At 39.4% G+C, this 13,998-nt stretch overlaps 1 protein-coding gene across 1 annotated transcript in view; it reads left to right on the top strand.

The window, feature by feature from the left end:
- COL6A6 (collagen type VI alpha 6 chain) overlaps positions 1–13,998 on the top strand; it is a 118,631-nt gene that overhangs the window by 71,711 nt on the left and 32,922 nt on the right. Inside the window, exons 28-31 of the mRNA XM_007087379.2 lie at positions 7,986–8,048; positions 9,118–9,153; positions 9,269–9,305; positions 11,162–11,173. Coding sequence (XP_007087441.2) covers positions 7,986–8,048; positions 9,118–9,153; positions 9,269–9,305; positions 11,162–11,173 — 148 coding nt within the window. The remainder of the gene's footprint in view (positions 1–7,985; positions 8,049–9,117; positions 9,154–9,268; positions 9,306–11,161; positions 11,174–13,998) is intronic.

The following is a 13,998-nucleotide window of genomic DNA, read 5'->3' as shown; positions in this document are numbered from 1 at the left end:
TTCCATACTGTATTCTTGCCTCCTTTGTCATAGATTAATTGACCATATAAGCATAGGTGTATTTCTGGGTTTTCCATTCTTTTGTATTGATCTATGTGTCTGTTTCTGTGCCAGTATCATACCATTTTGATTACTATAGCTTTGTAGTATATCTTGAAATCTGACATTGTGATACCTCCAACTTTGTTTTTCTTTCTCAAAATTGCTTTGGGTATTCAGGGTCTTTTATGGTTCCATATAAATTTTAGGATTACTTATTCTAGTTCTGTAAAAAATACCACTGGTATTTTGATAGGGATTGCACTGAATCTGTAGATTGCTTTGGGTAGTATGAACATTTTTAACAATATGAATTCTTCTAGTCCATGAGCATAGGATATCTTTCTACTTCCTTATGTTTTCATTTTCTTTCATCAGTGTCCTATAGTTTTCATAGTATAGGTCTTTCACCTACTTGGTTAAATTTATTCCGGGGCATTTTATTCTTCTTGGTGCAATTACAAATGGGATTTTTTTTTCTTAATTTTTCTTGCTGCTACTTTGTTATTAGTGTACAGAAATGCAAGGGATTTCTTATATTTTGTATCCTGTGACTTTACTGAATTCCTTTATTTTCATAGTTTTCTGATGGACTCATTAGGGTTTTCTGTATATAATGTCATCTGCAGATAGTGACAATTTTACTTCTTCCTTACCAATTTGGAGTGCCTTTTATTTCTTGTGTGATTGCTGCAGCTCAGATTTCCAATACTATGTTGGAAAAGGTGGTGAGAGTGGACATCCTTGTCTTGTTCCTGATCTCAGAAGAAATGCTTTCAGTTTTGTACCACTGAATATGATGTTAGCTGTAGATTTTTCATATAAGGCTTTTATTATGTTGAGGGAGGTTCCCTCTAAACTTTTTTGTTGAGAGTTTTTGTCATGAATGGATGCTGGGATTTTGTCAAAGCTTTTTCTGCATCTATTGAGATGCATATGATTTTAGTCTTCATTTCATTAATGTGTTGTCTTGATACAACAACTTGATTTATTTTATTTGTGGGTATTGAACCTGTCTCACACCCTGGAATAAATCCCACTTGACTGTGGTGGGTGACCTTTATAATGTATTGCTGAATTAGAATTGCTAATAGTTTGTTGAGAATTTTTGCATCTATATTCATCAGGGATATTGGCCTGTAATTTTCTTTGCTTGTAGTGGGTTTCCCCCCCACACCCCAATTTTGGTATAAAGGTAATGCTGCCCTCATAGAATGAATTTGGAAGTTTTCCTTCCTCTTTGTGTTTTGGAATAGTTTGAGAAAGGTAGGTTTCTAGGAATTTATTCATTTCTTCTAGGTTGTCCAATTTGTTGGCATATAATTTTTCAGAGTAGTCTCTTTTGATCCTTTATACTTCTGTGCTGTCAATTCTACCTTGTCTCTTAATTCTAATTTAAGTCTTCTCTCTCTCTCTCTCTCTCTCTTTCCTTGATGGGTCTGGCTAAAGGTTTATCAATATTGTTTAGCTTTTCAAAGAACCAGCTCTTAGTTTCATTAATGTTTCCTATGATTTTTTTTAGCCTCTATTTCACTTATTTTTGCTCTGGTCTTTATTATTTCCTTCTAACTTTGGGCTTTGTTTCTTCTTTTATTTTCTTGTTCCTTTAGGTATTGGTTAGATTATTTATTTGAGATGTTTCTCTTTTATTGAAGTAGCCCTGCATTGATATAAACTTCCCCCTTAGAACTGCTTTTACTGCAACCCAGAGACTTTGACCCATTGTGTTTCCATTTTCATTTGTTTCTAGGTATTTTTTTTTTTAAGTATGCTTGGTATGATTTCAATTCTTGTATACTTATGAAGGGCTGTTTTGTGACCCAGTATGTGATCTATCTTGGAGAATGTTCCATGTGCACTCGAGAAGAAAGTATATTCTGTTGCTTTGGGATGCAGAGTTCTAAATATATCTGTCAAGTCCATCTGGTCCAATGTATCTTTCAGGGCCCTTGTTTCTTTATTGACTGTGTGTCTAGATGATCTATCCATTTCTGTAAGTGGAGTGTTAAAGTCCCCTGCAATTATCACATTCTTATCAATAAGGTTGCTTATGTTTGTGAGTAATTGTTTTATATATTTGGGGGCTCCGGTATTCGGTGCATAGACATTTATAATTGTTAGCTCTTCCTGATGGATAGACCCTGTGATTATTATATAATGCCCTTCTTCATCTCTTGTTACAGCCTTTAATTTAAAGTCTAGTTTGCCTGATAGAAGTATGGCTACTCCAGCTTTCTTTTGACTTCCAGTGGCATGATAAATAGTTCTCCATCCCCTCACTCTCAATCTGAAGGTGTCCTCAGGTCTAAAATGAGTCTCTTGTAGACAGAAAATAGATGGGTCTTGTTTTTTTATCCATTCTGATACCCTATGTCTTTTGGTTGGTGCATTTAGTCCATTTACGTTCAGTGTTATGATAGAAAGATATGGTGTAGAGTCATTGTGATGTCCGTAGTTTCATGCTTGTAGCAATGTCTCTGGTACTTTGTCTCACAGGATCCCCCTTAGGATCTCTTGTAGGGCTGGTTTAGTGGTGACGAATTCCTTCAGTTTTTGTTTGTTTGGGAAGACCTTTATCTCTCCTTCTATTCTAAATGACAGACTTGCTAGATAAAAGATTCTCGGCTGCATATTTTTTCTGTTCAACACATTGAAGATCTCCTGCCATTCCTTTCTGGCCTGCCAAGTTTCAGTAGAGAGATCGGTCACGAGTCTTATAGGTCTCCCTTTATATGTTGGAGCACGTTTATCTCTAGCTGCTTTCAGAATTTTCTCTTTATCCTTGTATTTTGCCAGTTTCACTATGATATGTCGTGCAGAAGATCGATTCAAGTTACGTCTGAAGGGAGTTCTCTGTGCCTCTTGGATTTCAGTGCCTTTTTCCTTCCCCAGATCCGGGAAGTTCTCAGCTATTATTTCTTCAAGTACACCTTCAGCACCTTTCCCTCTCTCTTCCTCCTCTGGAATACTAATTATGCATATATTATTTCTCTTTAGTGCATCACTTAGTTCTCTAATTTTCCCCTCATACTCCTGGATTTTTTTATCTCTTTTTCTCAGCTTCTTCTTTTTCCATAATTTTATCTTCTAGTTCACCTATTCTCTCCTCTGCCTCTTCAATCCCAGCCATAGTTGTCTCCATTTTATTTTACAGTTCATTGATAGCATTTTTTAGCTCCTCCTGGCTGTTCCTTAGTCCCTTGATCTTTGTAGCAAGAGAGTCTCTGCTGTCCTTTATACTGTTTTCAAGCCCAGCGATTAATTTTATGACTATTATACTAAATTCACTTTCTGTTACATTGTTTAAATCGTTTTTGATCAGTTCGTTAGTGTTATTTCCTGGATGTTTTTCTGAGGGGAATTCTTCGGTTTTGTCCTTTTGGGTAGTCCCTGGAGTGGTGGGGAACTGCGGGGCACTTCCCCTGTGCTGTCTTGAATAACTTGCGTTGGTGGGCGGGGCCACAGTCACACCTGATGTCTGCCCCCAGCCCACCGCTGGGGCCACAGTCAGACTGGTGTGTGCCTTCTCTTCCCCTCTCCTAGGGGCAGGATTCACTGTGGGGTGGCGTGGCCCATCTGGGCTGCTTGCACACTGCCAGGCTTGTGGTGCTGGGGATCTGGCGTATTAGCTGGGGTGGATCCGCAAGGTGCACAGGGGTGGGAGGGGCAGGCTCAGCTCACTCTTCCTTTGGAGATCCGCTTCAGGAGGGCCCTGCGGCACCGGGAGGGAGTCAGACCCCCCGGAGGGATGGATCCGCAGAAGCACAGCGTTGGGTGTTTGCGCAGTGCAAGCATGTTCCCTGGCAGGAACTGGTTCCCTTTGGGATTTTGGCTGGGGGATGGTCAAGGGAGATGGCGCTGGCGAGCGCCTTTGTTCCCCACCAAGCTGAGCTCTGTCGTCCGGGGCTCAACAACTCTCCCTCCCGTTGTCCTCCAGCCCTCCCGTTCTCCGAGCAGAGCTGTTAGCTTATAACCTTCCAGATGTCAAGTCCCGCTTACTGTCAGAACACACTCTGTCCGGCCCCTCCGCTTTTGCCAGCCGGACTCGGGGGCTCTGCTTGGCCGGCAGGCCGCCCCTCTGCCCCGGCTCCCTCCCGCCAGTCCGTGGAGCGCGCACCGTGCCTCGCTGCCCTTCCTACCCTCTTCTGTGGGCCTCTCATCTGCGCTTGGCTCCGGAGACTCCATTTTGCTAGTCTTCTGGCGGTTTTCTGGGTTATTTAGGCAGGTGTAGGTGGAATCTAAGTGATCAGCAGGATGCGCGGTGAGCCCAGCATCCTCCTACGCCGCCATCTTCCCAGGATTCCCTCTAGGTATATATTTTTTTTAATTTCCTCTTTGATTTCTTCAGTGACCATTGGTTGTTTAATAGCATGTTGTTTAGCCTCCACATATTTATGTTTTTTTCCAGTTTTCTTGCGATTGATTTCTAGTTTCATCCCATCGTGATTAGAAAAGATGCTTGATATAATTACAGTCTTCTTAAATTTTTTGATACTTGTTTAATGGCCTAATGTAATCTATCCTGGAGAATGTTTATAGCACTGCAGTTCATGGCTTCAGGGGTGGGTTTTCTGTGGTTTCTGTCTCTCTTCCATCTCTCCTGCCATTCTCTTTGTGGTCCCTCTATCCTTTGTTGTACAGATGTTCAGTCAGCCCTCAGTTCTTCAGAATAGATTGCTCTATAGGTAGGTGTAGATTTGGTATGCCCTTGGGAGGAGGTAAGTTCAGGGTCTAACCATGACACCATCTTGGACATATCTTGCCTGTGTAGATGTTATTTATATAGGTTTTAGGGATAAAATAAAGAAACTGCTCTTTCCCTCCATCCTGCTACTCCTAAGAGGACTGCATCTCAGCTATAATTCTTTTCCTCATACATGTTTTTGGATGACTATCCTTTAAACATTAGGCTCTCAAATATAAATGACTGATATAATTAGAAAAATAATTAGAAAGACTTGCAAATTAATCCACATGTCATCTGCATTGAAATATCTCTGGATCCTTTCCCTTAGCTTTTTAATGAAATAGTTTACTCTTGAACATTGGAAGCATGCTAACAAGTTCAGCTGTTTGTTGGGTTCTTGTCCCCCAATGCCACATTAATCATTTTTATAAAACAATGAACCAGTGGGAAGCATGTGAACTTTTTCTTTTGGACTCTGATTACTTGAATTTCTTTTTTTCCCCACAATTCATCACTGTTTGTAATTTATTATTTCACCTGCCAAGCTGCTTTTCCCATATCTATGTGAATATTTCTGTATTTGAAGTTGAAGTTTAAACACTGAAAACCTCCAGGTTTTCCTTCTGAAAAAGCTGAAGTTTTGTTTGGTTGTTTTGCCTTAAATTGTGAGTGCCTCTTCAGCTTTCTTTGAATGATTACATTTTTAGTTTTCTAAATTTTCATCTTGTTTTTTTTTTCCCCTAACTGAAGGATTTTCTTTTACTTTGCCATGATTTTTTAACCTATCTTATTTTATTTTGTGTTTATATATGTGTTTGTGTGGTTATTTTTTTAATCAGGTTGACACATGTACATACTTTAAGGTAGGGTGTCTTAACCTCAACACTATTGACATTTTGGACTGCATAATTCTTAGCTGTTGGGGATGTCCTGTGGATTATAGGATGGTTACCAGCATCCCTGGCCTCTACCCACTAGATTCCAGTAGCACTGCCCTTCTCTACCCTGCCCCAATATGACAGCCAAAAATGTCTCCAAGCATTGTCAAATCTCTCCCTTGAAGGGCACAAAATTCTCCCTAGTTGAGAACCACTGATTTAGAGAGTCAAATATAATTTTACAAGGCTTCTGATGGGAAAAAAATGGCAATCCCTCTGCCCCTTATCTCTTTTTTCTCTCCTATTTTTCAGGTTGTCTTTTTGCTCTACTTTCTGCGAGATTTCTTTGACATTATTTTACAATGTTCCCTTCATGATTTAATTTTCAAGAGCTTGTTTTTGTTCTCTAAATATGTTTTATACTATCCTCCCTTGTTTCATAGCTGAAACATCTTCTCTTATCGTTCTGAGGATATAAATTAGTATTTTTACAGTCTTCTTTGCCCAGCATAGTCTTTTTCCTACAGTTTGTGTTTTTCTGTTTTGATCTCTATTCCCAGCATGTCTGGAGAATGGGCTGTCTCTTCCTATTTAAGAATTGAAGACCAAAAGGCTAATTGGAAGCCCCAAAGACATTGATAGAGCTGGTCAACTACAAGTTTTACTGAAGAGTGATCTGGCTAAGTTAGTTCTTTACTGACCAGACCTCTGATATCGATATCTTAGGTCTTCTTTGTCTAGTCTCATTCCCCTGAGAAGATTGTTTCAGTTTCCTGCCTGAAGATGAAGGTCTGACTGTAGCTTTCATGAAGCCACATGGAAAAGGAAACGTGAAGGGTCTCATATCTATTTCACATACTTTAATTGAATTGCCCTGTTTGTAGGATTGTACCGTTGTCTCTCAACTCTGGAGTTCCCTGGTGCAGATACCTCAGTTTTGCCTCTGTTGTTGGAGTGGAAAAAAGGATATTCACCCAACTGTAGACAATAGAGAGGAGATTGGGGGATTCCTAAACTGATTTGCAACCAGTCCTCCTTATTTCACCCCTCCCTTTCACCTCCACTTTTGGAGGTACCAGGTGCTGCCAATTCTTGAGCCTTCTAGAAGTGTGTTATAAAACACAGGGGTTCTTGGCTTTCCCTGCTGCTGGCTTAGGATACAGCCTTTTCAGATCAGCTAAGTCATTTAAAACTTACACATCTGCTTTCTAGCCTCTGAAGGTTTATGGCTATTGTCTTTCTCATTCTCTCCATTTTTTTTAATTTATTTTTTTTATTTTTTGGCCTTAAAAAAAAATCTACTTACTATCATTTTAATGCGACTTTGAGAGGGAGCAGAAGTGTAAATGCATATGTTCAATCTGCCATTTCCCTCCCCACCCTGAGAGGCTAATCTGTATCTTCTAAAGTAAATACGATCAGCAAGTTTTTTTCACTCAACCCAACACACTGTAGAATACCCAAAGGACATCAACAGTTATTCCCTGCTTCCTAGACAATGCTTGTAAAAATTAAGTTGATTTTAGACAACTTCATTTTTTCATTCCTATGAAGATTGTAAATCCCTTGGCATGTTGAATGAACTAAGGAATGTTGCCCTAATTTTTAAATTAAATTCTAGCCTTCTTTACGATAAATTATATTGTTAAATGCACACAGAAAAATTCCTGGCATGTAGTGAGTAGCCAACATCAATTGTTTTTATTACAGCTGTTATTCATTATTTTATGATAAATATCTGCAGCCACATTTTAAGCATTTTCTTCTTGTTTCAAGGTTTTTATATTTAAATTTTTGTGTTTCTGGGCTTTTGATTTGTTTGTTGTCATCTACCATCTCATTTAGATAAAAATATCTCCTTTGATCCAGCAATTCCAGTTCTAGCAATCTTCCCTAACGAAATAATCAGAATTGCATATATAATTCTGTAGTGGTGTAGCTTATTACAACAACCACAAACCTAAATGCCAATAATAAGGGACAAATGAAAGAAATCATGGTATGGTTGTGTAATGAAATATTATGCAGCCATGAAAAGTGATTTAAAAAATAATAACATGAAAATTTCCAGAGATACATTTAGTTTAAAAGATAGCGGGAAAGAGTATAAAATTAGATTTTAAAAGAATATATGTATATGGAACCATATAAAAATACCAAAAGAATAAAAAAGTCAAAGACTAGAAGAAAAGACATTAAATGTTAACAAGGATTATTTGGGAGCAAAACAATTGCTAAAGATTTCTTCCTTTTGTGTGTTTTTCGGAAATCTCTGTGTTCTAAAATAAAAGCGTATTGTCTTTGACATTTAAAACACAACAACAGACACCTATACGTATATGTATAAATATAATTTTAAAATAAAAAAATTCTGCTTTGAGATATCCGCTGGGCTTCCAGGAGAGATGGGATCCCCTGGGGAGCCAGGACCTCCTGGACGCAAGGTAAGTTGAAAAGTCCTAAATGACACCAGATCCTTTTCTAAATAAAAAGTGCATGGAGTCTTCATTGTCCAAATGTGTAGGCTTTCTGTCTTTGCACCTTGGTGACTATTTTCACTACTTTTCCACATTTATGTGCTTTGAGATAGGAGGGGGTAATGCTGATTAAAAATCAGTTGCCATTTCTTGTGAGTTGAGGGGATTTTGAGCGAGGAAATGAAAAGTATTGGACTAAAATGTGATTTCCCAGTTGTCAGTGAATTTATTTGCCCAATTCTTGTCCTCTTATATTCAATAAGTGGTTAGTGAATGAAGGGAAGTGGGAGGAAATTAATAAAGAGGGAATAAATGATCAAAGTTGCATTCACATGGAACTTATTTTTGCCAGGAGTTTGGGTGGGGCTTCATTGCGTTTTTCCTTGGGTGTCTCTCTTTGAGAGTAGCCAGACTCTTCCTGTTGCTAAGATGGAATTGAATAGGTGAAATTAAAACCAATTCCACTTTGTTCTTTTCCCAATCCAGGCAGTTCCATATATATGTATATTCATTCATTTTTGGAACACTGTTGGGATTACCTTTCCAGATGTTCGGTTTGAGTCTGGTCCCTTTGTCATCCAACCAAAGATGGGAACAGAGGAAGGTTCAGTTCAGCTGTTTGGTAGCCAAGGCAAAGCACAGGGTTAAGGAAGTCTGAACCTCCCTTAAGGACGGGCAGCTGTAATGGATAGTCCATCCTTGTCTAATTCTAAGCCGTAAACCTGCTCCACAGCTCTCCATGCCCATGTTCAGTTTTCAGCTCATCCTTAGATTCTAGATGACCCTTGTTGTCCAGAGATGGGGCTGGAGGAAGGTGGCCTTTGGAGGTTTGTGTTCATCAAGGTTGCTGCTTACAATTTATTTCCCCTAGAATGTTACTCTTAACTTGGTGATGACGATCCTCCTACACGTATTCCTTTTTCCCCTCTAACTTAAGAATAAAAACTTTAGAAAATTTCACTTTCTGAGGGTAATGCACATTCTGGCTACTGATGTGTGTGTGGAGCAATGAGACCACATTTCTTTTGTTTCCTAGGGTGTGAAAGGGGCCAGAGGATTGGCTTCATTTTCCGTATGTATCGCCCGATTCCAACAAAATGCTCTGTACTTCATTAAGTTTATTTATTTTTAGACTTGAAGACCTGGCAGTCAGTCAGTTAATTCTTTGTTTTATTTTTGAACTGCAGACGTGTGAGCTCATTCAGTATGTACGGGACCACAGCCGTAAGTACCCTGCTTAAATTGATCACCCAAGTTGTCAAAGCATTCATAGAAGAAGAGCAGTGAATTATGCCCTCAGAATTGAGACACTTTACCAGCCAATCTCTTAAAATTACAGATGCCACTGCATATATTTTGAGTCAGCATAGACATAACTCCTTCTTTGACCGCCATCATGTCTTTTGGAACCTGTCGCAAGCACTAATTAATAATCTATCTAGTGCTTTTAACCTAGGGAAAATTGAGTGAAATCAATCAGTGGAGAGTAACACTGAACTTTTAAAGATGATTAATACCTGACAATAACACAGGATTGAGTTCATCTGGTGTGGAAGCTAGCTGTCATAATAGGGTGTCCTGATGGGTGGGAGCATTTAGTTTGGTTTATTGTTTATTACTTCTTTTCTGGAAAGGATGCTTGATTACTTTTAGTTGGAATGATTGATTTGCTTATAAAATTATTCATTTTGCCTACATATTTTTTCTCTTTCAAAATTTTTAAAGCGGAAAATGCATTTTGATTGGCAAATGCTCTTTTGAATTTGCTTTAAGGCCCTAATAGCAGCCTCTTCTATAAAATATATGTTAGCACCATTAAAGGAATTCCAGGTACAAGATGAGTAAAGAATTGACTATTTGACGTTCATCTACAAATATGCAATGACTTCCCAAATAAACACTATGACTGAAAAATTCCTTCAAGGTATTTTGAGGAAGAAAAATAGACAAACTAGAGCCCGTTTCTGCAGAGAGCCTTGGTCTCAATGACATTGCCTTTTTAAACCTTTGAATGCAGTGTTGATCGTAACTCTCCCTTTTGGTACCATAACAGAACGATCCATGATGAGAATCAAAATATACAAGGTCATGAAGGCCAGTTGCTTTCGGCTGAATTAACACAGTGGGCTTTTTAACATTGGAGCCATGTGAACCATTATGATTCAAAGGTAGATCCAAGTGTGATGCCCAGTCTTTTACAATTTGAGAGGCTTAATACAAAATTATAAATCCAAAAGTAGGTACAAAATTATGTCCAAAGAAAGTGTGGTTTAGAACAGGAAAGGAAATCACGACCAGTGACTTCTGCCTCTTCTAGAAGCACATGATCACATGAACACATGGCTAGGTCCCTTCTCAGGGTCTTGTGCCATGCAAGTGAAAGGTGAGAAGTTACACGCAGCGCGGTCGAGCGGAACTCTCTGCAGCGATAGAGGTGTTTCACCACACTGTTCAATACAGTAGCCGCTAGCCACCTGTGACTTTGAGTACTTGAAAGATGGTTAGTGCTACTGAGAACCTGAATTTGTTTCATTTAACTTTAATTCAAATGTAAATAGTCACATGTGGCTAGTGGCTTCCATATTGGACAGTGCAGACCTAAAGCTTATTTATGCTTCATCTACTTCAGAGTAAATCCACCTCTGATGTTCACACACACACACACACACACACACACAAATACATATTTGTACACTCATATGTGTGTCTATACATAAAATTAACACCTATAGATGCACACATGGGGAAAAAATTAAAGAGGGTTAGGACCTTTTAATTTTCCAAATTCCGTGTGCCTCTCTGTAGTATAATGTTCCTTCCCAGGCAAAGGTTCTTTCCCTCTGACAGCTGGCTGCAGGCTGCTGATTTATGACTGCATATTGTCCCGCTTCTCCCATCTTGTTTTTGCCAAGATGCTGGGATCCGTCTGCATTTTCTCCAAACTTTTTCTGTTGCCTTGATGTTTGAGTCATCTGCAAAAAGCACACAGGGCAGAGCTTCTACTGCCATGACTTCCCTACACGGTACCGAACTCTGTTCTACCAAATAATAACCCAGTCTCCTTTGTTCTTCTTCCCCAGCTGGCGGCCATGGTAAGTAATCTTTATTTACAGCAAGTTATAATCAAGCTCCAAAATGTCATACGTCTGGAAAGACGAGTTAAAACAAAGTGTTGCCTGCCAAATGATATAAATTTTATCTGAGCTGCCTTTGCTGCCTCATACTGGTAGCACAGACCCGCCTCCAATAAATCGCTCAGCTTTAGCTGAGTCTCCCGGCTGTTTCTCAACCAAGTTGTTTGATCTTTTAATTAATATTTTAATGAGTAACATTACCATTAACCTTACCAGTAGGGTTTTTTGGTAATAATAAGTCTCCCTCCCTTCATTTTCTCTCTCTGTCTATTGTCTCTGTAATCTAGTGGTTAAGAATTAAGATGTAGTAGGCAACTACCCTCTTACACCCTTATACCGTATACCTTATGTATAAACCCATCAACCCATGCCCTCTAGTTGCATTTTCAGTCACTCCACAAATATTTATTGAAAGTGTTATTATGTGCTAGGTACTGGGGACACAGGGCTGAATAAGATGGACATAATTCCTGCCTTCAGAAGCTTCCATTCTAGCAGAGGGTCCAGATGATAAACACGTGCACGAAATACAGAATCCAAAGGTTGCTGTGAAAGAGATAAAGAACAGGATGCTCTGTCACAGAAGAATGTTAGGGGATGGGAAAAATGCTTTAGGATGGAGAGCTCCTCCTTGAGGCAGTGACATTGGAGTTTGGACTAAAGAATAAAAAGAAGGCCAGCTTATAAGAGCCAAGAGAAAGAACCAAATGCAGAGGCCATGATACAGGACAGACAGACCTAGGCATTTTCTAGGAACTGACACAAGTCCAGTGTGCCTGAGATATAGGGAGGGAGGGGGAGACTGGCATGTGAAAAAATGAAGTAAGCAGAAGCCACATCAAGTTGGACTTTCTAGGCTCGGATAAGGAGGCTGGATTGTATTCACATTGACATGGGAGGGTATTAAAGAGTTTATTGGAAGTATTGAAGGGAGGAACATGAGCCGATGAATGAATTTTTAAAGCTTATTTGGACCACTATGGAAGAGTAGATTCTAGGAAAGGATAAGTTTAAAGGCCAGAGGACTAGTTAGGAGAGTGTTGTGGTAGTCAGTCAAATGTGGTGGTGGCCTGGAGAGGGCTGCCATTGCTGTGCCTTAGTTACATGTCAGTGGTTTGGCTTGTCTTGCTCCTCCTCACCGCCTGCTCTGTGCTAATCAGCAGCCATCAGTGTACATGTGTGTGGCTACAGAACCACCTTAGGTCTCTACGTGGCCATCCGTGCCTTGATGAGGGAGGGCCTCCTAGGTTCCACTACTATCCAGCCCAGTGTTTTTCACGATCTTCTGGTTCCTGACAGCTTGCTGGATTTCAGAACATGTATTTTGCAAGTTGAATTACCTTTTAGGTGTTTTTTCCTGAACACTTGAATTTTTTCCTATTTCAGCCTAGTACTGTGAATCTTTTTTTTTTTCCTTTTATCTCTGTATTATACCTGAAGCTGTATTATTGTTGTGTTGTTTCCATATGCAAATCACAGCCCAAACAAGAAGCTGGAAGAACCACGTTCATGTTGAGGCATACTTCCATTCATTTTTTATTGCAAAGTTGACCTGACTTCATTTTTTTTTTAAATATCTGCTCAGCCTTCTAAGTTAGACTCAGACTAATAAATGATGTCCTGTTTCCACTGCGATTCACACTTTGAGTTGAGGTAAAATGTTTATTCTTACTGGTCCTTTAGCCTGTAAAGTCACAGAGTCCAGGACCAGAAAGAGATAATTATCTAGCACCAAGGTGGGGGCTAAGCCCAGCTCCTCACAGAGGAGAACTTGATCCTTGACCAGCCCAGGCCAGCCCCAGCAGGTCTGAGTTTCTGAGCTCTTACAAAGAGCTGGTGGCCTTCGTGCTACATTTATTGTCTCTGAATTTGACTTGCTGGCATCTGAACCAGAGGAGGCACCTCTCTAAGAGAAGTGCATCATTGTGATATCCTTTTACCAACCTGCATCCCTTTTACCACCAGGCATCTCCCGCATTATTAAGGTTTTGTTGTTATGGCTGTACTTGTTGCAAAAGAAATATTCTTTGTTTGGTTCTTCTTCATTCAGCCAATATTTATTAGAACCCTAATAAATGACAGGAACAAATAATCTGGCAGATCAAGAGAGACACAATCCCTATCTCCACACTTAATGGAGAGGAAAACATTAATCAGATAATCAGACAAATATAAATTGCCAACTGTGATAAGTGCAGGGTACTGGGATTCATTAGAATGAATGAATGGAGATGAATAAATAAATCTGAAATTAACATTGAACATTCAAGTTTAATGATTCCGTTTCTCTGTGTAATAAGGTATGTTTATTGATGAAACTTGCCTTTTCAACTGTGAAATAAAAATATATCAGTGAAAGCTTTCCTCCCTGTGTTAACTGATATAGTTCTCACAATGAAAAAGTCTGTAATGATAATTGTGATACTAACGGCTAACATTAATTGAGCACCTATTACATGGCAGGCACCATTTTCCTAAGTGCTTTGCCTGTGTAGACTTATTTAATCCTCAACACAGGGCTATGCAGTGGCAGATCTTAGGACAGCATTTTACAGATGAGCAAAGTGAGGCACAGAGAAGACCAGTCACCTGGACAAGGTCACTTGGCTAGTGCGTAGTTGGGCCAGGGCTCTAAGGTGTCTGTGTGGTTCCTACTCTCCACATCTGATCGTCTCTTCTATATAGTGCATGTCTATTCCAATGGACACTTCCAATCTCTCTGAAATAATTAACAGAGCTTTTGGACCCACTCCTGTTTTAACCCGTTACATTTCCTTATTAAG

Source organism: Panthera tigris, chromosome C2, assembly GCF_018350195.1.
Source record: "Panthera tigris isolate Pti1 chromosome C2, P.tigris_Pti1_mat1.1, whole genome shotgun sequence".
Taxonomy (NCBI): domain Eukaryota; kingdom Metazoa; phylum Chordata; class Mammalia; order Carnivora; family Felidae; genus Panthera; species Panthera tigris.
The sequence above is the reverse complement of the archived record's forward strand: the minus strand, read 5'-3'. Positions and strand labels throughout refer to the sequence as shown.